Source organism: Cynocephalus volans, chromosome 4 (genome assembly GCF_027409185.1).
Source record: "Cynocephalus volans isolate mCynVol1 chromosome 4, mCynVol1.pri, whole genome shotgun sequence".
NCBI lineage: Eukaryota > Metazoa > Chordata > Mammalia > Dermoptera > Cynocephalidae > Cynocephalus > Cynocephalus volans.
In genome coordinates this window covers 148,747,730-148,769,840 of record NC_084463.1, presented here as the reverse complement: position 1 = coordinate 148,769,840, position 22,111 = coordinate 148,747,730, and the positions used below count along the sequence as shown (strand labels likewise).

The following is a 22,111-nucleotide window of genomic DNA, read 5'->3' as shown; positions in this document are numbered from 1 at the left end:
ACATGAGTTTTAACAAAAAATGAATACTACAATAAAATATTAAATATAAGGGCACAGTATCAAGTCTGTATGCTGAATGATGCTGAGTATGTTATTTACAAAATAATCAGATTTACAAAAATAGAAATGCTAACGGAAACTGAAGAAACACAGCTCAGTAGCCATAGTATGTGTGCTTTATTTTACTAAGATTGTGATTTTCCCTTTGTGAATTTTGGAAGTCTTAAGTTTTTAATAAATACGTAATAAATCAAATTGTAGGTTGATGATTATTTTGATTTTTCAAAGACCAAATGATCAATATGTTCAACATTCCCATATAATTACATGATTTAAATTAATTACACTCTAAATTAAGAGGAAGGCAATTTTTCCAAATTGTCTTGCTTGTATCTCATTGCAAATTCCAGTCAGAATTCTCTAGGGCTTAATTGCTCAAGGTCATGCACTGAGCTTTAAAATACACAACAATATACCTGAATATAGTTTCCGAATCTTACTCACTCTTGAGAGGCTGTCTATGATGTTTTTTTTATAATGAGAAAACATGTTATTTGCTTTGCACCTGTCGTGCCATATACTTTAAATGAAACTACTGTTGCCCAAGTAAAAATGAGAACAATTTTCATAAAAATTTACAGTTTTGAGAAATAGTGTTCAAACTTTTGATTAATTTAATCAAAGAAGCCATTAATAAATAAGTCTACAAAGGATATGTAATTTCCAGTGACTTGTTAATCTAAGTGTTATATTTTAATTCAGAAGTGGTAAATTCTGAAATAAGAAATATAAAATTTTTGGCACAGAAACACGTTCGCGACCTTAGTGGTAGTGCAGGGGCACACAAACAATGAAGGTGAGAAAAAGAATAAAAGGCACTGAATTCTATTTTGTACATAATTAGGAAAGTTAATGTGGATTTGTCTTTCAATCTCATTTATGTACTTTAATGAGGTTTAGTTACCATTGTGAATATTAAAGTAATGTTAATTAATTATTCATTCTCAATTTTTGACAGTCTTTTAGGGGAAGACAGAAAAACGTATAAAACTGTAGAAAAATATGCCAGAATTTGCATAACAATTGTGATTTTTAAACCATGTGGGTGGAAACATTCAGAGCAGTATAACTTTGAAGTCCGGATTAATCACAAAAGATTTCTGCAAGAGAGTTGCCTGGAATTTGTCGTTAAAAGGTAAGAGTGAGTAGACTTTGTTTCAGGAAAGGTCATTCGAGTTAGAAGAGATACTTTGATGAAGGTATTACATTATAAAATAACAAGTTTGTGCATGAAAGATTGAAAATGCAGGTGTGAGTGTAATAAAAGAAGGAGCAGTGAAGAGTCTGGATACGTAGTCATATTATTTATTATGGAAATCTGGACAGAAATGTTTAGATTTCAAGTGTTTTGGAAGCAGGTCATTTTGAAAAATGTGTGAGAATTTGACACCATGCTAAAATAGAATCTAAGGAATGTCAGTCTTTCAGGGTGGGAGAAGGCTGACTGAAGATCCAGGGTTATCTAGCAGGGTAATGGGTGTTGGGGTGGGAATAAATACAGCAGAACAGTTTGAAAATCTCTTTCATTTTTCTCTCACTGCCTTTCTCACAGCGTGAAGCTGAAATTAAAGAGAATCAGAGGGAAAAAAGAAGGTCCGAGTAAAAAAAGAGAAAGATTTTATGTTGATGGATTCAGATGTTTGTGGAAATCTGAATCAAAGACAGAACGAAAAGTTAGAACGGAATTAGGAGAGAAAACTGCTTTTACCACTCATTGATTGTTTTTTCCATTTATGGTTTTCGATTTGCACCATTACCTGCTTCCTGTAGGATATTTGTAGAAAAGCTAACACTTTAGTATAGTCATACAGAATTGAGAGTGACAGTGCAGTAGCACTTTAACTTACTGTCACTACTGTCCCCTCATATCTTCAAATATAAAGTAACACCATAGAAACACACTGTTTAAATCCCCAGTGGCAGGCTCTGTTGAGTTATCTCAGTTGTAATCTGTCCTATTTCCATGAACTAAGATGTTTTCCTTGTTATTCTTTAATTTGTCATATTCTTCTGTCACAAGTAATAGAATTTTATGTGAAATTAATATATCAGTTCAAATTATTTAATTATTAATAAGGGGTGGAAATATTGTTAGCATTTAGTATGCACATATATGTGTGCAATTTGTAAAAGCACTTTATGCTGTAGCCACATTTCTTGTTTTAAGGATGAGGAAATGAGTCGCTGATGGGTAAAGGGGACATTCCATGTTCCAATAGTCAGTAGTGGCCAAAGGGAAATTCAAATGAGGCATGTAAAACACCAAAAAATAAAACATGAGTGCATATTTCGTACGTCACTCGGTGGTGATTCTCATGCAGCCATCTGCATTTCCCTCATTCCTACTGTCTCTGTTATGTCCAACTGCTCAGGATGAACTCTCTGATTTCCTCCAACAGGAATGATGATGCTGACTGGGAGAAACGAGAGTGCTGGAGCCACTTTTGTCCTCTCGGGCTTCTCAAATTTCCCACCCCTCAAGGTGCCCCTCTTCTTGCTATTCTTGGCTATCTACACTGTCACTGTGGTGGGGAACCTGGGTATGATCGGGGTCATAAGGGTCAATCCTAAACTTCAGACACCCATGTACTTTTTCCTCAGCCATCTGTCCTTTTTGGATTTTTGTTATTCCAGTGTAGTCACACCCAAACTATTAGAAATTTTAGTTGTGGAAGACAGAACTATCTCCTTCAAAGGATGCATGACACAGTTTTTCTTTGCCTGCATGTTTGTGTTTGCAGAAATGTTCATGCTAGCAGCGAAGGCCTATGACCGGTTTGTGGCTGTTTGTAACCCCCTGCTCTACACAGTCGCTATGTCCCTTAAGCTCTGTGTTCTCCTTGTAGCTGGACCTTACATATGGGGTGGACTCTGTTCCTCGACACTCACATATTCTCTTTTGAAACTGTCCTACTGTGGATCTACCATAAATCACTTTTGTTGTGAGTTTTCTGCCCTCCTTTCTGTGTCCTGCTCTGACACGCACGTCAGCCAGATGTTGGCATTCGTCATTTCCACATTCAGTGAAGTTTGTAGCCTCCTGATCATCCTCACCTCCTATGTCTTCATAGTTGTCACTATCATCAAGATGCCTTCCAAGGGTGGAATTCGGAAAGCCTTCTCCACCTGTGCCTCCCACCTGACTGCAATCACCATTTTCCACGGGGACATCCTCCTTCTCTACTGTGTGCCCAACTCTAAAAACTCAAAGCTCCTCATTAAAGTAGCCACTGTGTTTTACACCATTGTGATCCCTATGCTAAATCCTCTTATCTACAGCCTTAGAAATAAGGATGTGAAGGACACAGTCAGGAACTTAATTCACACCAAACTGCTTTCTCACTCCGTGTGACGAAGCATTCATGCACACACACAGATACACACAAACACACGGTTCCTAGTTATTTTTTAAAATGTGCTTTATGCATTGAGTTGATAGTTATTAATTTATTTTTTAAATAATGAGATAGGGGGCTTTCAAGATGGCGGCGGCTGCGGCGGCTGGCGCGGAGTAGCTGAGGTGGAAAAGGTGGCCACTGAGCCTCAGGCAGCCGGGAAGCTTGTGGACCTACCTCTGGACATCTCTTAAGTGAGGACTGCTGCTGCTGGCCGGTCGTGGGGGCTCAACGCCACTTTGCCCCCGGCAGGAGAGGCTGCCTCATTTACAGGCAACAGCTTTGAAGTGTGGAGCAGGAAAAGAACTGATTCTTAGCTGCAAAAGCGAGTCTTGAAACAGGGAACACGGCGCCAGGGCTGCTGTGGATGCAGCCAGGATCCCGGAGGCTGGGGCTGCACTGAAGGCGGCCAGCTGCCCTATTCAGGATTCGAGGTTTCAGGCCGGCATTAAAGAAGATTCCTGGGAGCGCCCGAGCAGCGCCGCGACTGAACAGCCCGAGGCGGCAGCGCCGAGAACACGGAAGGCAACAAACCAGAGACAGAGCGAGCGCCCGACCTGGCACAGCACTGTGAGTGATCGCTGGCACAGCTCTGTTCGGGGGGTGGATGCCCACGCGGCTCCTGCCTGCACCACCAGGCCACTCACTGGCCCGTTGCTGCCTCCATTTTCCCAGGTGCGGGCAGCTCCGCCCTGCTCGGCCATCACTGAGCCCATTTGCTTGGCCTGGCGCGGGGCTTTCCGGACCCTGCGGACCGGCCTCCTCTCCCACTCCCTCCACGGTTCTCTGGAGGGGCTGGGGGTGTGGGGCGTCCCGACCAGTTTTGGGAGGGCTAGGAAGTACGGGCGGGCCGACTGTCACTCCACCACACCCTGGACTCCGGCCCGGTAAACTTCCTGTTACTGGGAGGCAGATACCATCTCTGCGACCACCAGTTTGAAAAAAAAAAGCCTAACGAATTTCTGGTTGGGAATAGTGTGGTAGGAGAGTTCCCAGGTCCGCTTGAACCTGCCGGAGAGCAGGCTGCAGGCGGGCACTAGACTCGGTTTATACCGGGGGGATACAAAGGTGAACAAGACCCGAGAAAGATCTACACAGTGCTACAAAGGCACCCAGAGAGACCGGTCGTCTGTGCCTAGCAGAAACCTGGTAGACTTCCTGGGCGAGGCGGTGCTGAGCAGGGTCTTGAAGGCCCAGCTGATAGACGAGGGGTGCAGAAGACACGCCCCAGCCCAGCACACTGTGCACAGAGGGGGGAGACGTGCGGCCAGGGAGGCGGAGACTCGACAGAAACCACACACCCGGTGGGGTCGCCACTGCACGATCTAACAGCCTGGGCCAGAGCACACTGAACGGGGAGAAGTCCTGTACAGAAAGTGAAAGCTCTACAGAGATCACACACCCTGTGGTACGTGATCCACCAGCCCAGCAGAGTACAAGCTGACCAGAAAGGTGGATCCCCGGAGAAGCCCAAGACCCGAGGCAACCACACACACAAGACACTAGAGGCCAACTGAGCAGTCACGGCGGGAGCCATACCAAATTGGCAACCACAGCAACATCCTAGTTAGTCATTAGTCTCAAACCAGTAGACTGTGAAACCCCCTGCCACAATGAATAAACACCAAAAAAAAGACACCAGAAATACAAAAAATCAAGAAAGTACACCACCAAAAGTTAATAAATCTCATACTCTAGATCCTATAGAACAAGAAGCCCTTGAAATAACTGACAAGGAATTTCGAGTGATAATTCTAAGGAAACTGAATGAGATACAAGAAAACTCAGCTAGACATCATGATGAAATGAGGAAAAGTATACAGGAGCTGAAAGAGGAAATATGCAAGGAAATCAATGTCCTGAAAAAAAATGTAGTAGAACTTGCTGAACTGAAGAAGTTATTCAGTGAAATAAAAAACACAACGGAGAGTTTAACCAGCAGGCTTGTTGAAGTTGAAGAGAGAACCTCTGAACTTGAAGATGGGCTGTTTGAAATAACACAAGCAGACAAAAAGAAAGAAAAAAGAATCAAGGACATGGAAGAAAATCTGAGAGAGATATCAGACAACCTCAAGCGCTCAAATATCCGAGTCATGGGTATTCCAGAAGGGGAGGAAAATGGAGATTCCATTGAAAACATATTCAACAAAATAGTGGCAGAAAACTTCCCAGGTATAGGAAAAATCACAGATCTTCAGATCCAGGAAGCTCAACGATCTCCAAACGTATTCAACCCAAAAAGGCCTTCTCCAAGACATGTCATAGTCAAATTGGCAAAACTCAGAGACAAAGAGAGAATCTTAAAAGCTGCAAGAGAGAAGCATCAAATCACCTATAAGGGAGCCCCAATCAGGTTAACATCAGACTTTTCATCACAAACCCTAAAAGCTAGAAAGGAATGGGATGATATTTTCAAAATACTAAAAGACAAAGATTGCCAGCCAAGAATACTCTACCCTGCAAGGCTATCCTTCCGAAATGAGGGGCAAATAGTATATTTCTCAGACAAACAAAAACTGCGGGAGTTCACTACCACAAGACCACCCTTACAAGAAATCCTCAAGGGAGTACTGGGTTTGGTTCCTGAAAAATAACTACCACTGCCATAAAAACCTAAGAAAAATCTAAACCGGATAGTACAATAAAAATGGCATTCATGAAGAGAAAACAAGCTAACAAAAACACTATCTACAACCTAAGGAACCAACAAACAAAGAAACCAAACAGTAAATCAGAAAGCAAGGAACAAAAGACACCTAAGACAACCAAACAACCAATAAAATGCTAGGAATAAATCAACACCTTTCAATAACAACTCTTAATGTAAAAGGCTTAAATTCCCCAATTAAAAGACACAGACTGGCTGACTGGATCAAAAAGCAGGACCCAACTATATGCTGCCTACAAGAGACCCACCTCACCCATAAAGATTCACACAGACTAAGAGTGAAAGGATGGAAAAAGATTTACCATGCAAACAGAAAAGAAAAACGAGCTGGAGTGGCTATTCTTATATCTGACAAAATAGACTTTAAACTAAAAACCATAAAAAGAGACAATGAGGGACACTACTTAATGATAAAAGGACTGATCCATCAAGAAGACATAACAATCATAAATATGTATGCACCCAATGTTGGAGCAGCCAGATTTATAAAACAAACTCTATTAGACCTAAAGAAGGAAATAGACACTAATACCATAATAGCAGGGGACCTGAACACGCCACTGTCAATATTAGACAGATCATCTAGGCAAAGAATCAGTAGAGAAACACAAGATCTAAACAAGACTCTAGACCAATTGGAATTGGCAGATATCTACAGAACATTCCACCCAACAACCTCAGAATATTCATTCTTCTCATCAGCACATGGATCATTCTCCACGATAGATCACATATTAGGTCACAAATCAAGTCTCAATAAATTCAAAAAAATTGGAATTATCCCATGTATCTTCTCAGACCACAATGGATTAAAACTAGAAATTAATAGCAAACAAAACTCTGGAAACTATACAAACACATGGAAATTAAACAGCATTCTACTTAATGACATATGGGTCCAAGAAGAAATCAAGCGGGAAATCAAAAAGTTTCTTGAAACTAATGAAAACAATGATACATCATACCAAAACCTGTGGGATACTGCAAAAGCAGTATTGAGGGGAAAATTTATTGCATTAAATGCTCACTTCAGAAGAATGGAAAGATGGCAAGTGAACAACCTAACACTTCACCTTAAAGAACTAGAAAAACAAGAACAATCCAATCCTAAAGTTAGCAGACTGAAAGAAATCATTAAGATCAGAGCAGAACTGAATGAAATTGAAAACCAAAAAACAATTCAAATGATCAACGAATCAAAAAGTTGGTTTTTTGAAAAGATAAATAAAATTGACAAACCATTAGCATGGCTAACAAAAAAAAGAAGAGAGAAGACTCAAATAACAAAAATTAGAAATGAAAAAGGCGATATTACAACTGATTCATCTGAAATACAAGGAATCATTCGAGACTACTATAAACAACTATACACCAACAAATTTGAAAATCTGGAGGAAATGGATAAATTTCTGGACACACACAAGCTCCCAAAACTGAACCGTGAAGACGTAGAAAATTTGAACAGACCAATAACAATAAAGGAGATTGAAGCTGTTATCAGAAGGCTCCCAACAAAGAAAAGCCCAGGACCAGATGGATTCACAGCAGAATTTTACCAAACATTCAAAGAGGAATTGACACCGATTCTTTACAAACTATTCCAAAAGATTGAAATGGACGCAAATCTCCCAAACTCATTCTATGAAGCAAATATCATCCTGATACCAAAACCAGGTAAAGATATAACCAAAAAATAAAACTACAGGCCGATATCCTTGATGAATATAGATGCAAAAATCCTCACTAAAATACTAGCAAACAGAATACAGCAACACATACGAAAAATTATTCATCACGAACATGTGGGATTCATCCCAGGGATGCAAGGTTGGTTCAACATACGCAAATCAATAAATGTGATACACCATATTAATAAACTCAAACACAAGGACCATATGATCATCTCTATAGATGCTGAAAAAGCATTTGATAAAGTTCAGCACTCATTCATGACAAAGACCCTCTATAAGTTAGGTATACAGGGAAAGTATCTCAACATAATTAAAGCTGTATATGCCAAACCCACTGCCAATATCATCCTGAATGGGGAAAAGCTGAAAGCTTTTCCTTTAAGAACAGGAACTAGACAAGGATGCCCACTCTCACCACTCCTATTCAACATAGTGTTGGAAGTACTAGCCAGAGCAATCAGAGAAGAGAAGGAAATAAAGGGCATCCAGATTGGAAAAGATGAAGTCAAACTGTCCCTGTTTGCAGATGACATGATCCTATATATCGAACAGCCTAAAACCTCTACAAAAAAACTGTTGGAATTGATAAATGATTTCAGCACAGTAGCAGGATACAAAATCAACACACAAAAATCAGTAGCATTTCTTTTCTCCAAGAGTGAACATGCAGAAAGAGAAATCAAGAAAGCCTGCCCATTTACAATAGCCACCAAAAAAATGAAATACTTAGGAATTGAGTTAACCAAGGAGGTGAAAAATCTCTATAATGAGAACTACAAACCACTGCTGAGAGAAATTAGAGAGGATACAAGAAGATGGAAAGATATTCCATGCTCTTGGATTGGAAGAATCAACATAGTGAAAATGTCCATACTACCCAAAGTGATATACAAATTCAATGCAATCCCCATCAAAATTCCAAAGACATTTTTCTCAGAAATGGAAAAAACTATTCAGACATTTATATGGAACAATAAAAGACCACGAATAGCCAAAGCAATGCTCAGCAAAAAAAATAAAGCTGGAGGCATAACAAAAAAATAATAATAATAAATAAATAAATAAATAAATAAATAAATATGCTTTCTTATTTATTAATCTTTTATAAGTCAATATTCAAGGACTGTCAATTATAATTTTTTTAAATGTATAATCAGTTTATTTTGTTCTCCACCAAAACTTTATCTCATTCCAAAACTATTGGAACTGTCCTATAGTTTTGTTTTATATTTATGATGAAAATCCAACTCTTTGCCAAATGTGGCATTTGCTTAATTCTCTGATGTCATCATTTTAAGTTTAAAATATGCTTAAAAATATTTTAAAATAGATGCTCTTGTAACTCTCAAGTAGATCGAAAGACAGGACGTTAGTATCACCTCAGAAGCCAATCACAAGCCCTTTCCTCCCACTCCCAGAAATAGCCAAAAGTATGACTATTATCATAATGATGCACGTGCTTTTTATATGGATTCACTGAATTTGACTCTAAAAAACTACGAACTGATTTTACTCTTTGCAAACTTCAGGTGAAGGATATCATGCAGTATATATTCCATGTATATGACTTTATAAATGAGCATTGCTAATTTTTAGAGTATTTGTGTTGTTTTTTATATTTATAGTTTGTTCAATTTTGTTCCCATTTCACATTTTGTGGTTTAAATATTCCAGATTTTTTCTTTACTTCAGTCTGCTATAATGGACATTTGGGATGTTTCAGCTTTGAGCATATATACAATTGTACTGCACAAAAGTAATCATTACAATGGGGTTTATACACAGTAGTATTGTGCATTTAATTATTTCTCAATTTTCAAAGTTGCTGTATCAGTTTATACTCCTAATTGCAATGATTGAAAATCCTAAAGTTATCATCCACTTCTTCACCATCACTATGATCTTTACAAACTTGCTGTATGTAGATTATTTTATTATAGCCGTAACTTGAACATTTCCAATTAATGAGGTAAGGCACATTTTAATATATTACTGCTTTTTTTATTTACAAAATTCTTTTATATGCCATTTTACCAAACTTCCTTTAAATTATTTGTCTTTCTTCTTATTTATTTGAAAATTTCTTGTATATAACGAATATTATGTCTTTATCAGGAATATACCATGAAACTATATGTGCATTTTGGCTTTAGCTTTTACTTACTAACACTTTGATAAGAAGTTTGAATTTTAACTTAGTTAAATATACTGCTTTTCTAATTATTTTGAAATTGTTTAAGATTATTTATCTAATCTTGAGGTCAAAAAACCACTCTTCTATATTTTATTCCAGGATGTTTATTCTTTGTATTTTTCTCTCTGGGTCATTTGCAATTCATTTTCTGTCGATGGCATGAATTTAGGGTCTATGACAGATTGTTTTATTTGTTCATCACTACTAGTTCTCTCTTCATCTTAGTCATGCTTCCCTGTAGACAGAGAGAGGATAATTCCAATGTGACTAGAACTAAACAATGCAAAATGAGTGGAAATGTTGTAAATTACATCACAGGAGAAGTTTTAAATGCTTCTGTGTGGTGTGATTTTTTTCTCCTTCAGCTTATACTTTCTATCTGGGAATCAGTACACCACCAGAAGAGAGTGTTCCTTCCCCAGGGGCCCTGGAATGAGAACATAAGGGAATTGGGATCATGATAGTTTAGAAGAGTGATTTAAAAAAGAGAAGTAAAAAGAAATATTATTTTACATATATAGTAAATGAAATTAAGAACTTAAATGAAAGTCACAATAGTACAGTAAACAGAGTCGAAGACAGAAATAATGCATTGAAAGATTTATAACAGGAGAAAAATAGAATAAAATGGAGTAATTAAAAAAATGGAAAACCATATAAAGTAAGAGACATAGATTATACAATGCTTGGACTAACATGCATTTATTTGGAGACTCAGATGTTGATAGGAAAAAAAGATAAAGAAACAGCGATAAATGAAGCTATAATTGTTGAAAATTTTTCTGAAATAAAGGAAAACATCATTACACATACATTTATATGCATGCATGATAGTAGAAAACTGTAGAAAACACACAAAAAATAAGAAAAATACATCAAAAGGAGTAAAAATTATGAATGCAAGTTAACCCTCAAAGTGGCGATTTGACTGACAGCTAAATTCCTACCAATAAAAATGGAACATGAGATAATGAAACAATGTTTTCAGGGGGTTGAAAAATGATATCATCATGTCTTGATGTCTACACTGAATAAAATTATCGTTCAAGAACTAAAATAAAGTTACACTATTTTTCTTAGAACATAGCTTGGGAGAATATGTCTAAAAATTATGCACATGAACATAGATTTGTAACGATACATACCTCTAGAGTTTCTGACAGAGTTTCTTATGGAATTTTGGCAACAGGAAACTAAAACACCATGTTATTCATTTTATCTATCAATTGCTTCACTGAGAAATGTCTATTCAGCATGAGTTTAAATTTTAAAAAGAAAAAGATAAAATAGTAGTAACAAGGGCACAGTACCAGGTCTACATGCAAAATGATGCAGAGTATGTTATTTACATAAACAATCAGACATCCAAAAATAGGAATGCTAAGAGAAACTGAAGAAGCTCTATTTACTAATCATAATATGTTGGTGTATTGGAAATAGGATTATGAATTTTGGAAGTTTTATGTTTTTAATAAATGCATAATGAATCAAATTGTAGGTTGATTGATATTATTATTTTTCAAAGGCCAAATAATCAACATGTTCAACCTTCCCATATAATTGCAAGATTTAAATTAATTGCATTCTAAATTAGGAGGAAGGCACTTTTGTCAAATTGTGTGGCTTGTACCTCATTGCAAATTCCAGTAAAAATTCTCTAGGGCTTGATTCCTCAAGGTCATTCAGTTAGTTTTAAAATATACAACAGTATGACTGAATATAGTTTCCAAAGCTTACTTACTCTTGAAAGGGTCTGTCTGTTGTCTAAGGTTGTTTTTTGTAATGAGAAAAAATATAATTTGCTTTGCACCTGCAGTGCCATATACTTTAAATGAAACTCTTCTTGACTAATTATAAAGGAGAACAATTTTCATAAAAATTTACATTTTTGAAAAATAATGCCCCCAAATTTTACTAATTTAATCAAAGAAACCTTTAGTAAATAAGTCTAAAAAGGATATCTGAATTCTTTTAGTCTAACAAGTGACTAAATAGCAGTGACTTGTGAGTCTAAGTGTTAGATTTTAATTCCAATGTGGTAAATTCTGAAGTGAGAAACAAAGTTTTTGGCATAGAAATATCTATGTGAGCTTAGTGGTAGCGCAGCGGTATGCAAATAATTAAGTTGGGAATAAGAATAAAGGGGACCGAATTCTATTTTGTTTACTTTAAGAAAGTTAATGTGATTTGTATTGGAACCTCATTTATGTACTTTAATAAGATTTAGTTACCATTAATTATTTAATTAATTATTTGTTCTCAAATTTTCACATTATTTTAAAGGAAGACTGAAAAACTTATAAAACTGTAGATAAATATGCCAGACTTTGTATAACAATTCTGATTTTAAAATCATGTAGGTGGAAACATTCACAGCAGTATAACTTTGAAATCCGGATAAATCACCAAAGATTTCTGGAAGAGAGTTGCCTGGAATTTGTCATTCAAAGGTAAGAGTGCTTAGACTTTGATTCAGAAAAGGTCATTCAAGTTAGAAGAGATACGTTGACAAAGGTATTAAATTATGAAATAACAAGTTTGTGCATGAAAGTGAGTGTGAGTGAAATAAAAGGAAGAGCAGTGAAGAGTATGGATATGTAGGGATATTATTTATTATTGAAAGCCAGTCAGAAGTGTTTAGATTTCAAGAGATTTTTGTAAGAAGGTCATTTTGAAAAAATGTGTGGGGATTTGACACCACACTTAAATAGAATCAAAAGATTGTCACTCTTGCAGGCTGGGAGAAGGTTGACTGAAGATCCAGGGTTATTTAGGAGGGTAATGGGTGTTGGGGAGGGAATAAATACAGCAGCATAGTTTGAAAATCTCTTTCATTTTGCTCTAACTGCCTTTCTGACAGTGTGAAGCTGAGATTAAAAGAGAATCAGAGGGAAAAAAGAAGGCCTGAGAAAAGAAAAGAGAAAATAAATATTTTATGTTGATGGTTTCAGGTATTGGTATAAATCTGAATCAAAGACAGATGGAAAACTTAGAACGGAATTAGGAGAGAAAGCTTGTTTTATCATGCCTCTTATAATGGTTTCCACTTCCCTTTATCAACTTGCACCGTTACCTGCTTCCTGTAGGATATTTGTAGAAAAGCTAACACTTTAAAATTTTCATATAGGATTGAGAGTGACAGCTCAGCACCACTCTAACCGAGAACACTTACTGGTACTATTGTCCCGTCATGTTTTGAAATATGAAGTAACAGCATAGAAACACACTGTTTAAATCCCCAGTGGCAGGCTCTGTTGAGTCATCTCAGTTGTAATCTGCCCTATTGCTGCGAACTAAGATGTGTTTCCTTGTTATTCTTTAATTTGTCATATTCTTCTTTCACAAGTAATAGAATTTTATGTGAAATTCAGATATTAGTTCATAATTATTTAATTAGTAATAAGGGACAAAAATATTGCAAGCATTTAGTGTACACATATATATATATACAATTTGTAAAAGCACTTTATGCGATAGCCACATTTCTTGTTTTATGCAATAGGAAATGGGTCACTGATGGGTAAAGAAAATATTCCATGTTCAAATAGTAAGTCAGTGGCCCAAGAGAAATTCAAAGGAGGCAGAAAAAAAGCCAAAAAATAAAACATGAGTGCATTTTTTGTATATCACTCAGTGGTGATTATCATCCAGCCATCTGCATTTCCCTCATTCCTACTGTCTCTGTTATATCCGGCTGCTCAGGATGAACGCTGATTTCCTCCAACAGGATCTGCAACGATGATTGAGGGAAACGAGAGTGCTGGAGTCACTTTTGTCCTCTTGGGATTCTCAGAGTTCCCACACCTCCAGGCACTCCTTTTCCAGGTATTCTTGGCCATCTACACTGTCACTGTGGTGGGGAACCTGGGCATGATTGTGGTCATAAAGATCAATCCCAAACTCCATACACCCATGTACTTTTTTCTTGGCAATCTGTCCTTTTTGGATTTTTGTTATTCCAGTGTAGTCACACCCAAACTACTAGAAATCTTAGTTGTGAAAGACAGAACTATCTCCTTCAAAGGATGCATAATACAATTTTTCTTTGCCTGCATGTTTGTGTTTGCGGAAATGTTCATGTTAGCAGTGATGGCCTATGACCGGTTTGTGGCTGTTTGTAACCCCCTCCTCTACACAGTTGCTATGTCTCCTAAGCTCTGTGCTCTCCTGGTAGCTGGAACTTACACATGGGGTGGACTCTGTTCCTTGACAGTCACATGTTCTCTCTTGGAACTATCCTATTGTGGACATAACGTCATAAATCAGTATGGCTGTGGGCCGAGCCCGTGGCGCACTCGGTAGAGTGCTGCGCTGGGAGCCCGGCGACGCTCCCGCCGCGGGTTCGGATCCTATATAGGAATGACCCGTGCACTCACTGGCTGAGTGCCGGTCACGAAAAAACGACAAAAAAAAAAATAAAAATAAAAAATAAATAAATAAAATAAAATAAATCACTATGGCTGTGAATATTCTGCTGTTCTCTCTGTATCCTGCTCTGACACCTACTTCAGCCAGATGGTGAGGTTAGTCATTTCTACATTCAGTGAAGTTTGTAGCCTCTTGATCATCCTCACCTCGTATGTCTTCATAGTTGTCACTATCATCAAGATGCCTTCCACAGGTGGACTCAGAAAAGCCCTCTCCACCTGTGCCTCCCACCTGACTACCATCACCATTTTCCACGGGGACATCCTCCTTCTCTACTGTGTGCCCAACTCTAAAAGCTCAAAGCTCCTCATTAAAGTAGCTACTGCATTTTACACCATTGTGATCCCTATGCTAAATCCTCTTATCTACAGCCTTAGAAATAAGGATGTGAAGGAGGCCATCAGGGAGTTAATGCACATCAAATTGCTTTCTCACTCAGTTTAATCTCACACACGTACACACACACACACACACAGAAACACACAAACACACAGGTTCCTAGTTATTTTTTTTAAATGTGCTTTATGCATTGCATAGATGGTTATTTATTTTTCAAATAATGGGATAAAATTGATTTAGGGCATTAGATAATTTATACATATATCCATAATTATTAAATCCCGCTATGCTTTACATCAGCTGTCAGTAATAGAAAAAAAAAAAAGAAAATTCTGTTTATGTTTCTCTCATAATGTAGTAGGCTAAAATAATGATCCTTTAAGGTTTCCATGTTCTAATCTTCAAAACTGTAAATATCTTACCCTTGCATGCCGCCCTTCCTTTCTACTCACTCTCTCTGTCATTTGAATTATGACAACCATTTATATATGTAGTTTTGAATAATAATCCTCTATTAGTTCTTCCAAAGAAGAAAAGACAGAACATTTTCAGCACTTTACAAATTACACATAAGCCCTTTTATGTTCACTATGACTACCCTGCACAAATTCATTGCGGGGATTGTTATTCAGAACATTTATCCTTTTGAGATGCAACCCCTAAGTATAGGTTCTGAAAGTAAAAATTTTAATTTTGCATCTATCCCCTATTGTGATTTGTTTTTTTACTGTCTCAGTGTTGTATTTAGGCGCAGTTTTTCTGATTTTTAATGAAGCACCACTCATCAAATTTTCCATTATACAGTGAAGTTTTTTTAATATTCTGTTTAAGAAATATTTCTTTCCTCCAAAATAAGGAAGATACAGTCTCACAATTTATGTGCTATATTGCCCCAAATTCTATACATCATCTGTCTTTTATATTATATTTTACTTTCTATTATTTTGTATTCTAAATTTAACTTTGCCTTTTTATATTGATTTCTACATTAATCTTTAATGATAATTTTAGAATTAATTTTTGGTGTAATATGAGATGAGGCCTATTTGCTATTTTAAATTACAAATGTTTAATTGTCCCAACAATATTTTTTAAATCGTTACTCCGTGATACACTTTTCTTAAGTGTTATAATTCTCAGTCAGTATTCATATATATATATATACACACATATATATGCGTGTATGTATATCATATATATATCATAGTATATGATATACATATATATATCATAGTATATGATATACATATATATATATCATATTATATCATAGTACATATATATCATAGTATATCATATATATATCATATATATGTCATATATATATGATATATATATATCATAGTATGTCATAGTATATCAGTCAATGTCTAGGCTCTATGTATGATTCTACTTGTTTTATAGTCCGAAGCTCCAATAACTAATAAGCTTTGATATCCAGTAGAGCAACTCCTGAAAATTTGTTATTGTTCTTACAGTGTAATTGGGATATTTTTGGAAATTCACCTCTCCAATCAAAATTTAGCATAATACCTATTTGCATTCATGCTAGCATTGCAGTGAATTTATAAATACATATAAAAAGAAATGTCATTTGTATCACCAAGTCTTCTAAATCATGAACTTACTATGTCTTTTTCTCTTTATTTAGATATAGTTCAAGTTTTATAATAAATGTTTAATTGTATGCTTTTCTGTAAAAAATTTTCACATATTTTATTAAATAAATGACTGAATGCATGACATTTTCGATGCTATTTCTCACATTCATTGGAAAGCATGTGGTGTTAGATTTTAGTACAGTACATTTTTATATTTATTTTTCTTCTGTCAACTCTAACAAAATCTCTTACTAATTTTATAATTTATTTGTACTTTTCTTGTATTTTCAACATGTATACCACATACTCTCTTATTAAATATGGTTATTGTTTTCTTTCCAATGTTATTCCTTCTTATTTTTCTTGCTTTGTTTAAATAGATAGAAACTTCAGTATAATGGTAAATTAACCTAGTAAATGTGGGCATCCTTGACTTTCTGATTTTACAGGGAAATTATTTACGTTTCATATTGAAAATGTTTGCTGTACGTTGTTTGGGGATAGATTTTTTTTTTTTTTTTACATTGGCAAAATCATCTACATTGTTTTTGTTTGACTTTTCGCTGCGTCACTACATTTGTTTCATAGTGAGTGGATACAGAGTTGACAACAGGGCTGATTCAGGCTGTGATAAATCAAGCAAAGCCTCCCCTGTACTGTGGGGAGATTTGTCACACCTAAGGCATGTCTGAAATGACCCCCGTGGATCAGGCATTTATACTCATGTCGAATCAGTTAAGTGGACATGGTGGCTCCATGGGGAGGAGGCCGATTTTGAGGCAGTTGATGGCTGGCATGACAAGTTTTTCTTTAAAGGGGTTCTGTGATGTGAATCTTCAAGGACTCTCATACTTGCTGGTGAGAAGGCAAATTGTTAGAATCACTTTAGAGAGTAATTTAGTAACCACCATCCTAAGAAAATGTAGTTTATGACTCAGCAATACTACTTCTGAGAATTTATACTGATATTTTGAAAAGCAATTGTGAATATACAAATGTGGATATCCTTGAAGCATTATTTTTAATAACAAAAGACTGGAGCCACTAAAATGCCACTTGATATGCGTTTGGTAATAAACCATGGTATTTAAAAATATATATATATATACCATATATCCATTGAAATTTTAGGGCATTATTTATTTATACTTATTTATTTTTTATACTTAATATCTCCACAATTGAATGCTGCAGAAAAATTGAGCAAGAACCAGACGGTAGTAATTTGGATACCATTTATAGAAGAGGTAAGTATATATGTTCCTGTTATGGATGACCATGTAAATGCATTTCTATTTCTTGAGGATTCAAATAAACAAAGAAAGAAAGAGGTGGCAGTGGTTACCTTAAGTGGAAAAACTGATAGACTGAGGAAGAGTAGAATGTGGGAAACTTTTTTTAAACTTGTATTTTAAAACACATTAGATAAATGTATTATCAAATCAAAGATCATTACATTTAATTCATCATAAACAATTTTAATATAGAAATTGATGACTAAAAAAACTTGGTATGACATCTCTTTATGACCAACATGGTATCTGAAATTTTATGATCAGCAATTGTCTGTCTTCATCTTCATTGTAGGTACATTGATAGTTACACATATTTCCATATATAGATGCTCTTATGTACAGATAATATGCAGATAAACTGTGTATATTAATATATTTGCATTTTGCATAATTAGATATTAAAATGTTTAGTGTATATACTGCAGACTACATATAGTATATTATAATACAAATACCTGTATATTACTTCAGGAATCAGATTATATTGGACCTATAGAAAACAGTCAGTCTTTGTTACTGATAATTAGCTTAGATTTCTGGAAAGTTTTCATTATGTTATGTTTTGTGGAGTGTTAAATGGGTTAAAAATATTTCAACCCAAATAACCAACAGAGACATAGTCCAAAGATAATAGGTTTATTAGGAAGTGCACAGAGGATTTGCCAATCTGCGATATGTGGGCTATGGACACTATAGGCTTATCCAAAGAGGTTGAGGCAAAGAAATGCTTTTAAAGCCAAAGGGGAAATGTACACATAATTTGTTTTAAACAAAGAGAACATTGGTTACAGGGGCTTATCACAGGGGTTGACACCAGTTTATTAGTGAAGACAGTGTGTCAGGGAAGTGTTCTTGTGCATTTGGATATCTGTCCTTTTGATTGGTGCAGCAAGCTCCAGTTTTAAAATTCCTTGATAAAGGTCTTTCTTACAGGCATATGTGCATCAGAACCCTTTATCATAGACATGTGTGTGATGGCCCTCCCATCTTAATCTCTTCGCTTTATTTTCTTGTTATGGTTTGACACAAGTGACTATATCATGATTCTGGCAGCTTACACACTTCCCCCTTTTTATTAACATTTCTCCAAAACTATCACTGAAAAGTCCTGTACTTAGGTTGAAATTGTCCTTCGGTGCCAGAATGATCTTGTCTCAGTTGAAGGACTGGTCCCACACTGGACTGTACCAGCAATTTTAAGTCAATGTCAAAACCTGTTTAGCTATAAATAAATGCTCTTTCATTTATCCAAGGTAACCAAATATAAAGTTGTCACATAAAAGGAGGTGTTTGGTTGTTTTTCTTATTTTTATACTACCATTTTTCTTTTAGTAGGTTTTACTCATTGAGAAATAACTTGTGCAGGGCTGGCCCCTGGCTAACTTGGGAGAGTGTGGTGCTGATAACACCAAGGCCAGGGTTTGGATCCTATATAGGGATGGCCGGTTAGCTCACTTGGAGAGCCTGGTGCTGACAACACCAAGTCAAGGGTTAAGATCCCATTACTGGTCATCTTTAAAAAAAAAGAGAGAGAGAGAAATAACTGGTGGTTTATTTCCATTTTATACAAAAATGTCTTCTCCACCTGTGCCCTCACCTGACTGTTGTCACCATTTTCCATGGGATCATCTCTACTGTGTGCCCAACTACAAAAGCTCATGGCTCGTGATCAAACTGGCCACTGTGCTGTTTAGAGTGGTGATCCCCATTCTCAATTTACTTCTCTAAATCCTTAGCAACAAAGACGGAAAAAGGCCAAGCAGGAGGTTAATCAAATCCAACCTGCATTCTTACTTGATATAATTTGATTAAATGTGTATATACATTTCTGTTCAAACTGTATTCAGTTTTTCCTATGTATTGTTGGTGATAGTTTAGCGATCTTTAAAATATATATATATATATATATATATATATATGTATATGTATAATGTTTTAAATCAGTTAAATGTTGCATATGCCATTATTTGCCATGTTCAGAATGTCTTACAATTATCTCTGGTTTTATATAGATACAATGCATTCTGATTCACTTCATCTTAAAAAGTTTCATAAGGAAATATATTTCAAAATTTCTACTTTGGACTTTGGGAGTCATTATTAAAAAGTAGTTGTTTGTATTTAGGATTTTTTTCCTTCATTTATTTTTAATTTTAAATTTGCTCAATTTTTAAATTTACTTATACAATTTTTTGGTAGATACAATATATGGCACACTGATGCACTTGGGGTACATAGCATAGTTTTGTACCCTTTAGCTCACTACTTCTTTTATTATCTCTCAATTTTAAGAGTGGTTGTATAAATTTATACTCCTAATAGCAATGTTTACAAATACTAAAGTTATGATTCACATCCACAGAAGCACTTCCTATTATCAGACTTTATGATTTTTACTAATTTGCTCTGTCCAAAATATTTTATTGAAGATTTAGTTTGAATATTTATGATTATTGAAGTAGAACATATTTTAATGTTTACGCGATTGAGAGTATTAGTCATATTTTATTATAGAAAAGTATCAAACCAAAGATTAAAGACTAAACACAGTTGATGACTTTCTTGACCTGATCCATACTCATTTCATAACCAACTCTTATGGTTCCATAAGTTATCTAAAACACAACATTTTATTCAACTTAAAACTTTATTTCAAATCAAATGAGGATTTCGAGTTTAATTCTGAAAAACTATAAGACTTTAAGCAAGAAGATGCTGTAAATATTACTGTAAACTGTATATATCACTCGTTTTTGAGTATCAATGGAATATATTTGAAAGATCTTGAAATAATTTTGAGTATGAAGAAAAAGTTCAATGTTCTTCTAAGTGCATTTTTCCATTACTGAGTGGTGCAAAGACCAAGGATAGCAAAATGTACTTTTCAATCACCCATTATCACAATAAACTTGTCCCTCCTACCAGTCTTCATATCAATAAATGATATCCAGATCTCCTTAGTGGATTAATCAATAGAAAAATGTCTTTTATTATTCTGTATTCTGTAGTTTCTCACAAATATCTGTCAGTAAATTATATTGTTTCTTTTTGCAAAATAACTCTATTTCTTCAAGTGTTTGCTCTCTGAGCCATCACTGTCATTAAGTTGGTCTTTAGCAGTTAGTACAAAATGAATCAAGTATACTTGTTTGTTAATCTTAATGAGAGCATCAACAACCACACAAAATCAGGGGCAGGTTCTAATAGCTGAGAAGATAGATTTTGAGGTGAAAAGCAGTATTGTTACTGAAATTTAAAGTATATTGCTAAGAAATATCCGTGATGTTTCTAGAATCTTAAAGTTCTACACAGTGGTATGGTTGGGGTCTAGAAGAAATCCTGACTCCTGCTGTTTCACTCATTTACAGGCAATTTGAGATGAGTCAGGAAGCACTCAGACACCTACATGCATAACTAAGACAAGAAAGGCTCTGAGCTGTTCTTTTGCAATAGAGACTGTGGTCATGTTGTCAAGAGGAACATTCTGAGTTAAGATTTCAATTGCCCTGAGTAACAGACTTTGTTGTACTTCTTACTGAGACAATATTTTTTTAAAAATCTACATGAGAATCAGTTACCAGATCCAGGAAGTTAAAGAAAAAAGTGTTTTATATATTTCAAGCAAAATTATAGTAGGCCAAGTTCAAAGATAAGCCAAAATTCCAATGAGATGTCCGAGGTAACTTTGACTACTTTTTTCTAGAGACATTTGCTAAAAGGCTGAGCTACACTTTTTATTCCTCTTAGGCCCACAGGCAAAGGGTCAAATATAAGGTTAATCAAAATTGAAGACTCACAGAAAACATTCCTTAATGTGGATTCAGACTCTGGACAAAAAGTCATGGGTGTAAAAGTGATCAGGAGATAAACCCTAACACCTAACATTGTCAGTCTGAAACTGAAATGTTACTTACTTAAGTGGGTTGGGAAATTTTAATCTTGGAAATTGGATGAAAGTTGTACTAGACTGCTTGTGTTCTAAATGCCTATTGGAAACATGTAACAATATTATTGTGATGAAGATCAAATCATTGAAGACCTCAATTCATGAGTTTTTGAAGGTGATATCTGATATGTAATCAAAGTTGATAAAGCACGTTAAAAGACAGGGCAATATAAGAAATATGAGGTGAAACAAATTACAATGACTACAAATTAGGATTATTGAATGCATATTGTAAATGAACTATACACCCTATGATTAAGATGACAAATTAAAAAATAATAATAATAAAGTATACATTGACAGAGAACTGGGAATCATGAAAATGTACCAGGGTAATTAAAAAAAATAACTAAGTAAAAATATTATTTTTCAAGTATGTTAAATGAAATTAATAATATAATTGAAAGTTTTAATAGCAGATTAAAAACAGTTGAAAAGAGAAATAGTATAATGAAAGATATATCAGAGGAGAAAATATAATAAAATGAAGTAAA

General features: G+C 35.4%; 2 protein-coding genes across 2 annotated transcripts; both read left to right on the top strand.

Moving 5' to 3' along the window:
- The first annotated feature begins 2,464 nt into the window (after positions 1–2,464).
- On the top strand, positions 2,465–3,412 carry LOC134376922 (olfactory receptor 1165-like). Its single transcript, XM_063095499.1, has one exon. The coding sequence runs from the start codon at positions 2,465–2,467 to the stop codon at positions 3,410–3,412; it is 948 nt and encodes a 315-aa protein (XP_062951569.1).
- Positions 3,413–13,746: 10,334 nt separating this feature from the next.
- Positions 13,747–14,880, top strand: LOC134376830 (olfactory receptor 1165-like). Its single transcript, XM_063095364.1, has 2 exons — positions 13,747–14,264; positions 14,454–14,880. The coding sequence occupies exons 1-2, from the start codon at positions 13,747–13,749 to the stop codon at positions 14,878–14,880; spliced, it is 945 nt and encodes a 314-aa protein (XP_062951434.1).
- Positions 14,881–22,111: the final 7,231 nt, after the last annotated feature.

Bases quoted from the DNA above. Each gene is read 5' to 3' on its own strand.
- LOC134376830 (XM_063095364.1), top strand. From the start codon at position 13,747: ATGATTGAGGGAAACGAGAGTGCTGGAGTCACTTTTGTCCTCTTGGGA. The intron at 14,265-14,453 runs CATAAATCAGTA...TAAATAAAATAA, and splicing joins TCCTATTGTGGACATAACGT to AATAAATCACTATGGCTGTG.
- LOC134376922 (XM_063095499.1), top strand. From the start codon at position 2,465: ATGATGCTGACTGGGAGAAACGAGAGTGCTGGAGCCACTTTTGTCCTC.